Below are 15145 nucleotides of genomic sequence, written 5' to 3'. Positions count from 1 at the left end.
CAGGGATATGTTGATGATATCTGTGATAGACGGCAGGAGCTTGTCCAGACACTTGGTGAAGAGGAAGCCTGGCAGGGGATCTAGCTCGCAGGTCTTGATGGCCGTCTTGGTGATAAGTCGCTTGACGTGGTTTTGAGTGACAGGCTGAAAGCACGTGAGGGGGGAGCCGGAGAAGGAAGGGGAGGGTGGGGACGGGACGAAGGGCTGCTGATCGAGTGTTTTCCGAAGCTTGTCAATCTTGTCCTTGAAGAACTCCGAGAATAACTCCGGGATATCCTGTGGTGGGTGAGCAGTGGGTAAGGGGGCAGCGGGGGAGGAGCCCAGGAGAGAGGACATGATGGAGAACAGCTCCCTGGATGATGAGGCGTTGACGATGCAGTCGTGGAAGTGCTCGACCTTGGCAGCAGTGATGGCTTGCGTGACTCGAAGCACCGCATCCCTGAGAATCTGCTTATGAACCTCCAGGCCAGAGTGTCGCCATGCACGCTCCGCTCGCCGTCTCTCGATCTTGGCGGCTGTGATGTCCTCAGAGAACCAGGGAGCCGGCTGTCGCTCAGAGACTGCGCATAGAGATGGCGGGGCGTGTTTGTCGAGGAGCTGGCGCAGAGTCAAGCTGAAGAAATGGGCGGGGTCAGTGGACGGGTCTCGCTGGGCAAGCAGCAGGGCAGCTTCGTCTCCAAAAGCATCTGTCTCAATGTCTCGTAGCTTGCGACGTGTGACCATCTTCCGCTTCTGTGCTGGCTTGGTGATGTTGACGAGGAAGTTGATGGCGGTGTGGTCGGAGACAAGATGGTCGTTGGCGACGAGGCTGGAGACCAGATTGTCCGAGGGTCGAGTGACAATCCAATCCAGGATGTGGCCACGGGAGTGGGAGGGAAAAGGAACGACCTGGTCCACACTGTAGCTGTCCAACAGCGCACGGGCCCGCTTGGTGTCAGCGTTGGCAGGGCAGTCCCAGTGGATGTTAAAGTCACCGAGGACGATGGCGCTATGGGACGTCACGTTGTAGTGGTCGAGGGCTTGGGAGAACTCGTCGAAGAAAGTAGAGTCCTTCAGCTTGTTCTTGGTGTTAGGGGGAGGGCGATATATACACAGGAAGGTGAGGGTGGTGGTGGTGGCGACCGTCATCTCCACAGCTTCGAAGGTGGTGTGGGGGAAGGGGAGGCTGTCCGAAAAGGACGCTGCAGCATGCATGTGGTCCTTGTAGACGAGAGAGAGAGAGAGACAAAGAGAGAGAGATAGAGACAGAGAGACAGTGACAGAGAGACAGAGAAAAAGAGAAAAAGACAGAGAGAGGAAGAGACACACAAATAAACTCACGGACCCATATATACACACACAGGCACACACACTCACATTTACAAACACAGACACACTCACTCTCGCGCGATCTCTCTCTCTATCACACACTTAACACACACATACCCACACGCACACACACACACACACACATATAAACACACCCACACACACACACACACACACACACACACGCGCGCGCAGATTGAATGGCACGAATTAAAACCTCATTCAAAGGTCATCTGTAACGGTATCAAGGCTCATTGCCTTGGCAAACCTATATCAATTTAGTTTTTCGACTACATTGTAACCTTTTCGTGTAGGGGTCAGATGACAATGATTAAAAACAGAGAGTCCTATGATCACACAATCTAGTACAATGTCAGGTTAATATGATAAAAACATACATCATTTGATTGCCTACGTTCTTGAACTTTTCATTATCGTCAACTTATCATTCTGTAGCATGATTGTGTGACTTTGATTATCCTTGAAGCTGTGTATTGTTTCGTTCTTTAATTTTTTATGAAGTAGGACCAAACATAACACGTACACATAACACAAACGATTTTATAATTATTTTTGTGTAAATACTTGTTGTTGCATTTTTGTCAGGAACAGTAATCATTCTAACGCGAAGACGATCGAAGAGACATATTGGCAAGTAAAGACAGGAAGACTGCTATACATTTTTTATTTAATTTATTGATATTTTCAATATTTCATATTCACATACGTAGCACAATTACAACTGTTCCATTTTTTAAATTGTTATTGATTTTCTTAATTAGAGAATGACAACAAACAAACAAACAAACAAACAAACAAACAAACAAACAAACATACAGAGAAACAAACAAACACACAAAAAACAGTTAATTTGACTTCAACACGAAACTGTATTCTACAAAATCAATCCACAAATACCCAACAAAGCATAAATAATTTCGCCCTCTGCACAAAGCCCCACAAAACCTCTCCTCAATACGTTTTGTTATGGTGCTCAAACAGCTTCATGGTACACTTGGCAGCGTCGATCTGCGTCCCCACACAGATGTAGACCTTGTAGTTCAAGGTCATGGGCAGCGAGTCTTCACTGACGGCTTTTGTCCGCCAGACGACGCTCCACTTCTGAGTGGCATCCGCGAAATTTTGGCCCTGGACGAAATGCATAGACGCGTAGGATGGCGAGTAGTCGGGGTCCTGACCGGGAGGGGCCCAGATGCCGAAAGCGTGCTGAAGACACCACGTGCTGAACACTAAGGGTTTGCTGGTGTCAAAGTCTACCAGTGCTCCTGTATACAATAGAAGCGACGTGTTACTTTTTACGATCATGCACACTGACACGCTTCTTGTCAGGTTATTACAATCATGCACACTGACACGCTTCTTGTCAGGTTATCACAATCATGCACACTGACACGCTTCTTGTCAGATTATTCCAATCATGCACACTGACACGCTTCTTGTCAGGTTATTACAATCATGCACACTGACACGCTTCTTGTCAGGTTATTACAATTATGCACACTGACACGCTTCTTGTCATGTTATTACAATCATGCACACTGACACGCTTCTTGTCAGGTTATTACAATTATGCACACTGACACGCTTCTTGTCAGGTTATTACAATCATGCACACTGACACGCTTCTTCAGGGCCGGACCAAATGAGTTGTAAGGGGGGGGGGGTCCTCCTTTTTTTTTGGGGGGGGCAAATCAGCGAAGTGGGGAAGCCACAAGCGCGCGCCTGCAAAGAACTAGGGGGGTCCGGGGGCATGCTCCCCCGAATTTTTTTTTAAAAACGGTCAAATCTGTGCAATCTGGTGCATTCTGGGCCTTGTTTTGAGGGTTTCACATTGAATAAAATTTGTTAGAGACACACACAAAATTTATTAAAAAAAAAAAAAAAAAAAAAAAAAACCACTCAAAGCAAGGTATATGCTTTTTCCGGGGGTGGGGTTCCGGAATCCCTGGAACCCCCCCCCCCTGGGTCCGGCCCTGCTTCTTGTCAGGTTATTACAATCATGCACACTGACACGCTTCTTGTCAGGTTATTCCAATCATGCACACTGACACGCTTCTTGTCAGGTTATCACAATCATGCACACTGACACGCTTCTTGTCAGGTTATTCCAATCATGCACACTGACACGCTTCTTGTCAGGTTATTACAATCATGTACACTGGCACGCTTCTTGTCAGGTTATTCCAATCATGCACACTGACACGCTTCTTGTCATGTTATTACAATCATGTACCCTGACACGCTTCTTGTCAGGTTATTCCAATCATGCACACTGACACGCTTCTTGTCAGGTTATTACAATCATGTACCCTGACACGCTTCTTGTCAGGTTATTCCAATCATGCACACTGACACGCTTCTTGTCAGGTTATTACAATCATGCACACTGACACGCTTCTTGCCAGGTTATTCCAATCATGCACACTGACACGCTTCTTGTCAGGTTATTACAATCATGTACACTGACACGCTTCTTGTTATGTTATTACAATCATGTACCCTGACACGCTTCTTGTCAGGTTATTCCAATCATGCACACTGACACACTTCTTGTCAGGTTATTACAATCATGCACACTGACACGCTTCTTGCCAGGTTATTCCAATCATGCACACTGACATGCTTCTTGTCAGGTTATTACAATCATGTACACTGGCACGCTTCTTGTCAGGTTATTCCAATCATGCACACTGACACGCTTCTTGTCAGGTTATTACAATCATGCCCACTGACACGCTTCTTGTCAGGTTATTCCAATCATGCACACTGACACGCTTCTTGTCATGTAATTCCAATCATGCACACTGACACGCTTCTTGTCAGGTTATTCCAATCATGCACACTGACACGCTTCTTGTCAGGTTATTCCAATCATGTACACTGGCACGCTTCTTGTCAGGTTATTCCAATCATGCACACTGACACGCTTCTTGTCAGGTTATTCCAATCATGCACACTGACACGCTTCTTGTCAGGTTATTCCAATCATGCACACTGACACGCTTCTTGTCAGGTTATTCCAATCATGCACACTGACACGCTTCTTGTCAGGTTATTCCAATCATGCACACTGACACGCTTCTTGTCAGGTTATTCCAATCATGCACACTGACACGCTTCTTGTCAGGTAATTACAATCATGCACACTGGCACGCTTCTTGGCACCTTTGTAGATATTGCCTGGAGTGAAATGCCAATCATGTACACTGGCACGCTTCTTGTGAGGTTATTCCAATCATGCACACTGACACGCTTCTTGTCAGGTTATTACAATCATGCACACTGACACGCTTCTTGTCAGGTTATTCCAATCATGCACACTGACACGCTTCTTGTCAGGTTATTCCAATCATGCACACTGACACGCTTCTTGTCAGGTAATTACAATCATGCACACTGGCACGCTTCTTGTCAGGTTATTCCAATCATGCACACTGACACGCTTCTTGTCAGGTTATTACAATCATGTACACTGGCACGCTTCTTGTCAGGTTATTCCAATCATGCACACTGACACGCTTCTTGTCAGGTTATTCCAATCATGCACACTGACACGCTTCTTGTCCGGTTATTCCAAGCGATAAAGGCCTCTTTCCTCTTGTAAACATACGAGTATAACAGCTCAACAACATGGTTGCTTCCTGAGCCGAATGTAGCGTGTGAATTTATTCCGCAGTTTGACATAGGTGTCACTCAAGATATGAATTCAGCAACAAATGTTCACGTGTAAAAAATTGAGTCATTGGAGTGTGACCAAATAAAAGATGCTCTTAGTCCATGTAAACGCTTTGATGGACCTATGGTGATTTAAAGATGGTTTACACTGGAAGGTACCTTTACACAATAAACAATGGAAACAAGTGCAGGCGTACTTCAACATAATATCATCACGCTTTGGCATTTGCAGTATGCGAATGTACACTATATGTTGTGTAATCAAACACTCAGTTTTCGTTCAATAATGCAAACAAAATAAGGATGATAGAATGCAAAACAAGAATCACTTTCAATGTATGTAATTTACAGACCGACATCCCTGAAAACAAAGATAACATTTTTGTGAATGATCAGCTATTAAACATTCAATCTGTTACTTTAAATATCCAGATGTAACTGCTACCGAATTCAGGAGCTTAAGACTATCATTATGTCTGATTCTCAAGGGTAAAAGTTCTTCTTATGCCAGATTTAATTTATTTATATGCTTGAGTATTTATCAAGGAGGTTCTGTCTCTTATGTGTTCCAGGATGACCGAAGTTTTGTGTGAGTTTAAAGGGACCTGGTGTGTGCCTGGTCGAGGGCCACGCTTTTTCTGCCCGGGACTATGAACAATAACATGGCACACCATGCTATTCGACTCACGGTACACATGTTATCGTTGTCCCGTCGCGTTTCTTTGAAGTGTTGTGTCTCATTATTACATATCTTTTTTGTCGTGTTTATTACAATGTTTTTTAATTTTTTAATTTTGTTTTAGAATTAATGTAACCCTAGGTTGTTTTTGAAATAAATATTGACTTGACTTGACTTGACTTGACAGACCAAAATTAATTCGTTGCAGTTCTTGACTCCTTGCGTGCTAGTCAATGAAACTTGGTATTTTTCAAAACTAATAGCTGCCTGAGGCAGGACTGAAAGCTCTAGGGGCTCCATACACCTGGACGTGTCAAGTTCAGTAACTTTAAGCTCATCTATATCTTGGTCTTACCTGTAGTGACGTCCAGACTCTTGGTGGTGTTGAACTCGCCCGTGTGGTACCCTGTAGGCCCTTCCACCTGGATCGTCGTGTACTTGGGGATGCTCCCCCCGACCACCACAGACAGGCTGTAGGTGAAGCAGGGATCCGAGTCGGCACCAGGGCACCCGAAAGTGATGTTCTTGGAGAAGGGGTACGGGTAGACATCCTGGGTATTGAGAGCGGGGCTGCCAGCTGTGCAGTTGCTGCCGGTATCCTGGGTCTCCTTGTCACCCGGTTTCAGCCAAAACGCTGGAAGCACCTGCAATATGAGCAATTTAGAGGCTGACGTTCAAAACCCAGGAGCACCTGCAATATGAGCAATTAAAAGGCTAACGTTCAAAACCCCGAAGCACCTGCAATATGAGCAATTAAAAGGCTAACGTTCAAAACCCAGGAGCACCTGCAATATGAGCTATTTAGAGGCTAACGTTCAAAACCCAGAAGCACCTGCAATATGAGCTATTTAGAGACCAACGTTCAAAACCCAGAAGCACCTACAATATGAGCTATTTAGAGACCAACGTTCAAAACCCAGAAGCACCTGCAATATGAGCTATTTAGAGACCAACGTTCAAAACCCAGAAGCACCTGCAATATGAGCTATCTAGAGGCTAACGTTCAAAACCCAGAAGCACCTGCAATATGAGCTATTTAGAGGCCAACGTTCAAAACCCAGGAGCACCTGCAATATGAGCTATTAAGAGGCCAACGTTCAAAACCCGAAGCACCTGCAATATGAGCTATTTAGAGGCTAACGTTCAAACCCCAAACCACGTATATCAACCGAATGTTTTTCTTCTTCTTCTTCTTCTGCGTTCATGGGATAAATTCCCACGTATGTATATTGCCGTTTTTACTCCGCCATTTAGGCCACCACACACAGATTTCGGGGGATGCCTACATGATGTTCTGTGTTTATAAAAACCCACCGAAGTCTGACACGGAGTACGTCAAGATCTTTACGTGCATTCTTTGTCTTGTTCTTGTTATTAATATTTTTCTGAATCTAACATTTTGTCAAATATGCAATAAATTAAATAATGAATACTTCCTCATTCTGAAATTAGGTCACTGTCACTGTCGTATCCCTACCTCCCCATCACGGTTTCCCTCTCTCTGTCTCTGTAATATTTTACCGAACCTGCAATTGTACACATGTTTTTCAATATGAAGATGAAAAGTGGTCAAAGATGTTGTCTGTACCGTGGTGCTGAGCATTCCGTTTTGGGAAGAGATGGACTGAATCTTGGTTGTGGTGGCCGCTCCCCTCTGGTCATCGCGTCCGCCGCCCTCTGTCGGGTTGAAACACTCTCCGTTTGGCAGCATGGTCATCTGGACAAATCGTATGGTCATGTCTGAGAAACAAAGGGCAGAAAGCGCACTAAATGCATGCGACATTTGCAATAGAGTAAGTGATTGTTACGCGGAACCAATCTCCTGGCACTTGAGATAATAACAAGCATTGAAATGAACGAGCGACTTTCATCCTCTTTTGTATTTCGTCTTTTGTATTTTCACTAATTCGGCTTGAACGAAGTGAGGAAACTTGTGGGGGAAAATAGGACGCCGAGGACTACCATAAACTTTGATACAGAATCTGAGTCGATAAAAGACATCTTGGCAAATTTGCGGAAGCAAATAAATCCTGTCAGCATCACTGGCAATTTTATGTTCCAGTGTGCATGAGTGTATGCTTCCTTCATCGGAAATTTAACACACATTTTCAGGTACTCTGGGCACTAAAATAGTCTGTTTTCTTTACTTTTGTGATGCAGTTTATTGACACTAACTTAACTTACAGCATAAGAAAACATTTGATAATGCCCAAGAATGATAAGTTATGGGTTCGTTCAATTTATGACAGAACAGTTGTTTTTAAAGTGGACAGACAGACAACACAGATAATGAACAGATCATGGACAGGTACGGACAATGAAAATAGATCAGAAAGCGTAGCTCTCTGTTTTTGGATGTGTAACTTACGGCGACTTGCAGCTCCCTGCCGTGGTCCCAGGCGTTGATGAACTCCGTGTTGTCGAAGACCACGCTGTCCACGGCCCCGCCCACCCTGGTGGACGCGCTGATGAACAGCGACCCCTGGGAGATGGTGTAGCGACCCTCGTAGCCCCCCTCCACGTACCCCAGCAGACCCTGGGTCTTGCCTTTGGTCAGGTAGTGCTCTACGGCCGCTGTGTAGTTCTGGCCAAACTTCGCGGCAAGGTCGGGGTATCTTTAGTAAAATGTAATGATGAAAAAGATGTTATTCGTGAAGCAACTCTTTTTGTTAATCTATAAACAGACAATCGGCACCGCCTTGCATGCCAGAGTTAGGACAAAAACATCAGATAAGCCCGTTCGTTTTGTTTTTTTTTAGTTTAAAATGCATATTAATGTGCGGAGCGGTTTTTGTCCAACATCATTGATTCATGCATACATGTTACAGAATTATAATATAACTTTTTTATGAACGCATTTATATATTTTTTGAAAACGCACACAGACAAAAAACAACAACAGACAAACTAATCAAAACTGATTTTTTGTTTATTATTATATTCCAAATTACGTCTGTCTCTCCCCTCTTACCCTCCCGAAGTATGTATCAGCCCTTTCGTCGTGTGAGCACAGTATGGAGTGGAAGCTCTAACGAACTTGCAGATCCCCTAATAGTGGTCTACTCAGCAAGCTGCATTAATAGTGCCCCTCCCCCCCACCCTTCCTCTTCCCCTCGACTAACCCATGTACACGTACCCGTGTATAAGTACGGAGTGAAATGCACCAGATCTGTGCAGACCCCCCCTCCCCCCCCCCCCACCCCCTGGCCTGGCTAGGACTGGCGCAGCCTGCATCAACCCCCGGCCCCCCCTCTTAATTGATGCCATCGCCTCACCTTTGTAGGTACTGCCTGGAGTGAAATGCGGCAGTTCCCTGCAGACCTCCCTGCATTCCTTTTCTCATCCAGTGGTCCCTGGCCTGAGTGGGGCTCGTGTAGCCTGCCTGCACCACCTCGGGGTTGTTGTTCAGGTAGAAGGCTGGAATGAACACTGGGCTGGACGCAAAGTTGGTGCTCTCGGCTGAAAAATAACATAAAGTTACAGGGAGCTTCCAGTATATCGCATTCCGCTATATCGCAAATTCGGCTATATCTTGATGACTTGATTGAACCACCTCCCCCAAAAAACCGGGACCGACCTTTTCCGTTGCCAGCAGGAAATCTGTGTACTGTGTTTCAGTGTCTTTGGCAAGGCGTTTGAACTGGCAGCGCCATATCACTGATTGTATCTGTCTGTAACAAGGTTTTTTTTTCAAGTAACACGCTTCAAGTATACTCCCATCAGCAAACTCTGGTGGACCGCATGTCGACGACCTACAGCGGACGGACCGTCTAGCGGAATTCCCCAGTCGACGAATGTGATACATTGCCAGTCAAACGCAGAAGTAAAGGAATAAGAAAATGAACAAGAAGTGTAATCCTGTAATTGCTTTTGGTGCATGGAGGATGACAATAACAATAACACGCAACTGTTGCCCTTCAACATTTTGAAAAAGTGGAGACATCAACTCGTCTTCATATGTCACATTGAAAAACTACAACAAATGAAAAGCAATAAAAGATTAAATTGAATTCGATAAAAAAAATAGCAGTTAGCCACCAACCTGAAACACCACAGCCAAAAGCGACCAGAGCTAGCGAAAGTAGTTTCCACATTTTGCCAATCTCTGGTTGTCTGCCCGGTCACCGACAGTCAGTGAAGATAATGTACACTTACCAGCTCTTATAAAGCGGAAAATGAGATGTTAAAAAGTACTATGACCAGGTGAAAACGGAGAATACGAGGGTTGTTTCAAAATATTGTAGCAAGGTATAAAGGAGGTTAGCTAGAGCTACGAAAATTGGCGCACCCTTTGTATGTGCCTTTTAGAGGTTTACACTCAAAGTATCATACATGTCGTCAACTCTAAATGCTGCTGCCACAATGTGTACCATGGCATAGCAAGAAGCCTTGTCCTCCTTCTTCACAATGTCTTCATTATAAATGTACGTGGAACTGAACCCTGAAAGTTGTTCATTGTTTTTCGGCATTCTAATCCATTTCCAAGGTTGTTGCATGTACAGGTACAATACTTTAACTGTTGATGACTCACGACTATCTTAACGACAAAAATGACACTTTGTATGTTACTTTTATTTTTGTGCAAATATGCGCCCAATTTCGTAGCTCTAGCTAACCGCTTTCACGCGTAGGCTAAGAACGTTTGAAGCAACCCTCGTATTTAGTGCAAAACTGCAAGATTGTATATACGAGAGGGACCTGTGAAAACATATGTACTGAAACCCAATGAAAACAGTTCATATCAAACGGCATTGACCTTCAGTATTTAATCTCTTGATTGTGATATAATCGAGACTCGATTATGACCCGTGCATTCAGGTAAAGTCTGTGTTGGGATGTAAGTTATTTAACCAGATGGTATCATATCGGCCTTTTTTTTTTATTCAAACTGCATGACACTCGGCACGATTGCAAAGAGTATCTGAACCTTTCATTCTACTCATGAAATCATGGTCATATCAGATACCAAGCAGAAACACAGGCAAACAGACAGAGAGACAGACACATACTCAGACGGAAAGATTCACAGACAAAGATAGACAGACAGACAGACAGAGACAGAGACAGAAACAGAAACACACACACACACACACACACACACACACACACATTCACACACACACGCACGAACTCACGCACGCACGCACGCACGCACGCACGCAAGCACGCACGCACGCACGCACGCAGACAGACACACAGACAGACAACAGACACACGCACACACACACACACACACACATAAACACACACACATACACAAATACACACACACACACACACACACACACACACACACACACATACAAACACACACACACTTAATTAATTTATTCATACCTTGAATTTTCCCTTCCAGTTGGTCATTGCCGCACCGATATACAAAAACTTAGTTAAACCACAGTAGACGCATCCGTCAAACAAAATAACACACAATTCCATTTCCTTAGACTGTTTTTTCATAAAAATGAATCAGCTTCATCACACACTGAGCCACCTTAGCCTGAGTACCCACACATATGTGTTCAGTGTAATCCAGAACCTTGGGTAGCTGCATCGAGGGTATGGGTTTCTTGTGCCAAGCGACGTTCCACTTGTAGGTAGCTGCAGCGAAATTGTGGACATCGAAAGGCATGGACCCATATGTCTGTGGAAGATCCGTGTCCTGTCCGGGTGGGGCCCACAGTCCGAATGCGTGTTGAAGACACCAGCTACTGGTGACCAAAGGTTTGGTGCTATTGTATGGCACTAGCTCACCTGGATATTGATGGGGAAAATGTATCGCACGAAATTGAGAAAATAGTGTTGATTATAACTAGTTCTGTTGATCATTCGCAATGCTCACCTGTATCCTTATGAACAAAATGCATCACAAGAAAATAAAGAATGGTGATAACCGGTTCTGGTGATTATTCGCAATGCATTATAACACGAGAAGATTTCACTGCAGAGAAAGCCCATGTTTCATAGGAATGTATGCTATCGCGAAAAAATGGACACCGATAAGGCAGAACAGAAAAGCTCGAAAATGGGGAGTAGGAACAATGCGTAAAGGCATTGGCCAACCAAGAAGGCAGGAACAGGGAAGAAAAAAAAGAAAAATAGATAGTCAGGAGAAGAAAAAAAGCTCACACAAATGTATTGTATTCGGCCGTGTTGTGATTGAATGGAGGTGACTACATGGAAAACAACAAAGACGGGAAAAAAACATTGTGAAAAAAGAAGACAAACCCACATCACCGTTCAGCGGAAGACATTTTCGATAGGCCAAAAAAAAAAGGCTGTTTACGGTATCCCGACCGACCCTATTTTTTCGCGCGACCCTAGACTTTTTTTGTGGCATTTGGAAAAAAAAAAAAAAGTCTTTGTTTTTTGGCAAAATAATTTAAAAATAGTTTGTTTAGGGGAAAAAAAATAAAAACAAAAATTAAAAACAATTCCGACCTACCGACCCTATTTTTTTGCCTATGTTACCGTAAACAGACTGTTGGGGGGGGGGGGGGCTTAACTGAATAAAAGAAGTAGACGCATCATTAATGCCCCGCCCCTCTACACACAATACTGCCTACTTTAAAACCTTGATTATTGGAGCCTGAAGTTGACTTCGCCAATTCTTTTCACCGAAAAGTCAGTGCCAAAGCTTTGTGCAGCGAGCTCCGTTGGTAGAGCACTGGACTTGTGATCTAAAGGTCGCAGGTTCGAATTCGGGCCGGGACGGACACGGGTCAACTTTATGTGCAGACCCAGAGACGGAAGCCATGTCCCACCCCCGTGTCATCACAATGGCACGTAAAAGACCTTGGTCATTCTGCCATAAGTGCAGGTGGCTGAATACACCTAAACACGCAGACACCTGGGTAGCGCGACTCCGTTGCTGCTAGCTTTCCACTGGGAGGAAGCGACCCGAATTTCCCAGCGATGGGACAATAAAGTAATGAAAATGAAAATGAAAATGAAAAATGAAGTAGACAGGCTTTACAACCATTGTGGATATTAAAACTTACCTGTCTTCGCATCAAGGCTACAGGAAAGAAACACGAAAAGGTGAAGAAGGGGAAAAAGATGACTTTTAGAACAGTCTGCACAAATCCTAGCCTATAGTCTCTTTGAAAAAAGCAGGGTGGGCGTTTGCTAGGTAGTTACCCCTGTGCACAACTTTTGGCCCAAAGTGGGGGGTGGGCGTTTGCTAGATGGTGGGCTTATGCTAGGGATTTTACGGTATATATATATATATATATATATATATATAATTATACACACAGTGACTCTTTCACACAGCACAATACCTCTGGAGGTACTGGTCAGCGTGAAAGCTGCTGCATCCCTGCAGTCCAGCCTTCAGCCCTGTGGTCAGCCATGTTCTGTAGGGTCATCTCAGGATTGGTGTTTCGCTCGCAGTTCAATATTTAAAAAAAACAACTCGTGTAAATCTGGTACGACACAGCAAGCCATGTAGTATTCTCTATGAACACAGCGGGCGAGGCAAGATCGAGAGTGGAGGCTACACTTGGGAAAGAGTTTACACGGAAAGAAAAAAAGACATTGATGATGGCAACGGAGATAATGCGTTGTTTATTTCTTCTTACAAACAAAACGCATAAAAAGTTACTACTAACTCCACATTCAGTGCACATTCTCCTGATATTAGAAGTGATGGTTGTTTCAAATTGTATCCGTGTAAATGTAAGGGGGGAAAATCAGATACAAAAAAGCAAACAATTCACTGAATTAAACTTAAGTAAGCTAAAGAAACAATAACAACAACAACAACAACAACAACAACAACAACAACAACAACAACAACAACAACAACAACAACAACAACGTAAATAATGCTCTATATTTTCGGACGAATGACTGACGATTACAGCGGATACACATTTGACATTTAGGACATGCATTTAATTTTCTTTAAATAAATTTCGTTCAAACATCCAGAAAGCCAATATGTTTACAAGAGACGTTATCTCCAATGGGAGACATTTTAACACAAATCTGAGACAGTGGTTCCCAAACAAAGCACCGCAAAACAAATATTTCCCAACATTTGTGTTGGCCGGTTAAACAGTAAAATGTATGAAATCAATAAACTTCCAATTTTAAAAGTTTTATCAATGTAAGACTGTGTAAAATTGTGACATTATCTTGCACATGTAGAATGACAAAAGGGAGTGATCTTATCTTCAGTCGTTCTACGATTCGAAGCTTGCCTGGAGATAAGAAGATGACATGTTTATTGCACATTAGCGTGTGTTAAATCGTAAGGTTAACACATTCCGTTCTATTTTTGAGACATCTCGCAAATAATTTATTTCGTTCGACGATAGATTAACAATTTAGTAAGCTGATCTGAACGTTCACATCTTTTCAATCATCATGTCATGAAGCGCGGAAACGCTCACAGCATCTGTTCAATTATATTGCCGGTGTAGCACGAGAAAATTACTCCCACGAGATTTTTACTCCGGAGTAAACATTTCGTACGAAAAAGTTACTCCCTTTACGAAAAAAAGCACTCCCCCATTGCACGAGAAAATTACTCCCCAAGACAGGTGAGTTCCGAGTAAACATTTCGTACACAAATGTTACTCCCCTCACGAATAAATAACGAATAAATTACTTCACCCCAACACGAGCAATTTAACCTCCCATGCCAGGTGTACGAAATTTTTACTCCCTTGCCCCCTGTTAGTCTTGGTGGTGGAAGGGATGGAAGGAGGGTAGCGCGACATTCGTGTGCGCGAGATCACTTATTGGCATTATCCCTTCGCCCGCATCCCATTTTTGCGTACGATATTTTTACTGGAAGTAAAATAAAATGGGGAATAAAAATTTCGTGGAGGGAGTAATTTTTTCGTGCCTTGGGGAGTTCTTTTCTCGTACGAAAAGTGTACTCGGAGTAAGAATTTCGTACGAAATATTTACTCCAGAGTAAATTTTTCGTGGAGTAAAAATTTCGTGTTACACCGGCTGCCGCGGCGCGGTTTGTTCTCATCCGGTTGGGTGGCACTCACTTTTGCACGGTACACCTCAGTACAGACCTACAACAGTTGACGCCCGAAATGAGTTAAAGAGTTAAAATAAGCCAAAATTGTTTATAAAATGCCCGCATGAACCTCGGGCGCCTGTGGCTGGTTACATATGCACAAGCCAGTCGGACTGGGTGATCTCCTGCCTATTGGGCCTACATGTATTACTCCCGTCATCCCTTTGCTTTTACAAACGCATGCACTTTACACGTTTTCCGCGTTTTGTCCAAATTTAAGTGCATATTTCTGCACGGTCGAGGCCAAATCATCCTTATACAGCGCTGGTGCAAAATGATGAGAAGACGTACTTTAGTACCGTATCAGATAGTAAGAGATAACATGGACGCTTCTGCCTATTATATTCATTGCTGACTCATTTCTGTGAGGTCACTTGCACCTGGCGTGTGACATGAATTTTCTCTATCGAGAGCGTGCT

General features: G+C 43.8%; 1 protein-coding gene across 1 annotated transcript; it reads right to left on the bottom strand.

Moving 5' to 3' along the window:
- Positions 1-1984: 1984 nt before the first annotated feature.
- On the bottom strand, positions 1985-9860 carry LOC138966223 (uncharacterized). The gene is made up of 6 exons (XM_070338368.1): positions 9726-9860; positions 8959-9142; positions 8052-8298; positions 7272-7400; positions 6039-6327; positions 1985-2594 (listed from the first exon to the last, which is right to left on the bottom strand). The coding sequence occupies exons 1-6, from the start codon at positions 9775-9777 to the stop codon at positions 2281-2283; spliced, it is 1215 nt and encodes a 404-aa protein (XP_070194469.1). The 5' UTR covers positions 9778-9860; the 3' UTR covers positions 1985-2280.
- Between the last annotated feature and the right edge of the window lie 5285 nt (positions 9861-15145).

This window comes from Littorina saxatilis, linkage group LG1, assembly GCF_037325665.1.
Source record: "Littorina saxatilis isolate snail1 linkage group LG1, US_GU_Lsax_2.0, whole genome shotgun sequence".
Taxonomy (NCBI): domain Eukaryota; kingdom Metazoa; phylum Mollusca; class Gastropoda; order Littorinimorpha; family Littorinidae; genus Littorina; species Littorina saxatilis.
This window is presented reverse-complemented; position numbering and strand designations above follow the sequence as displayed.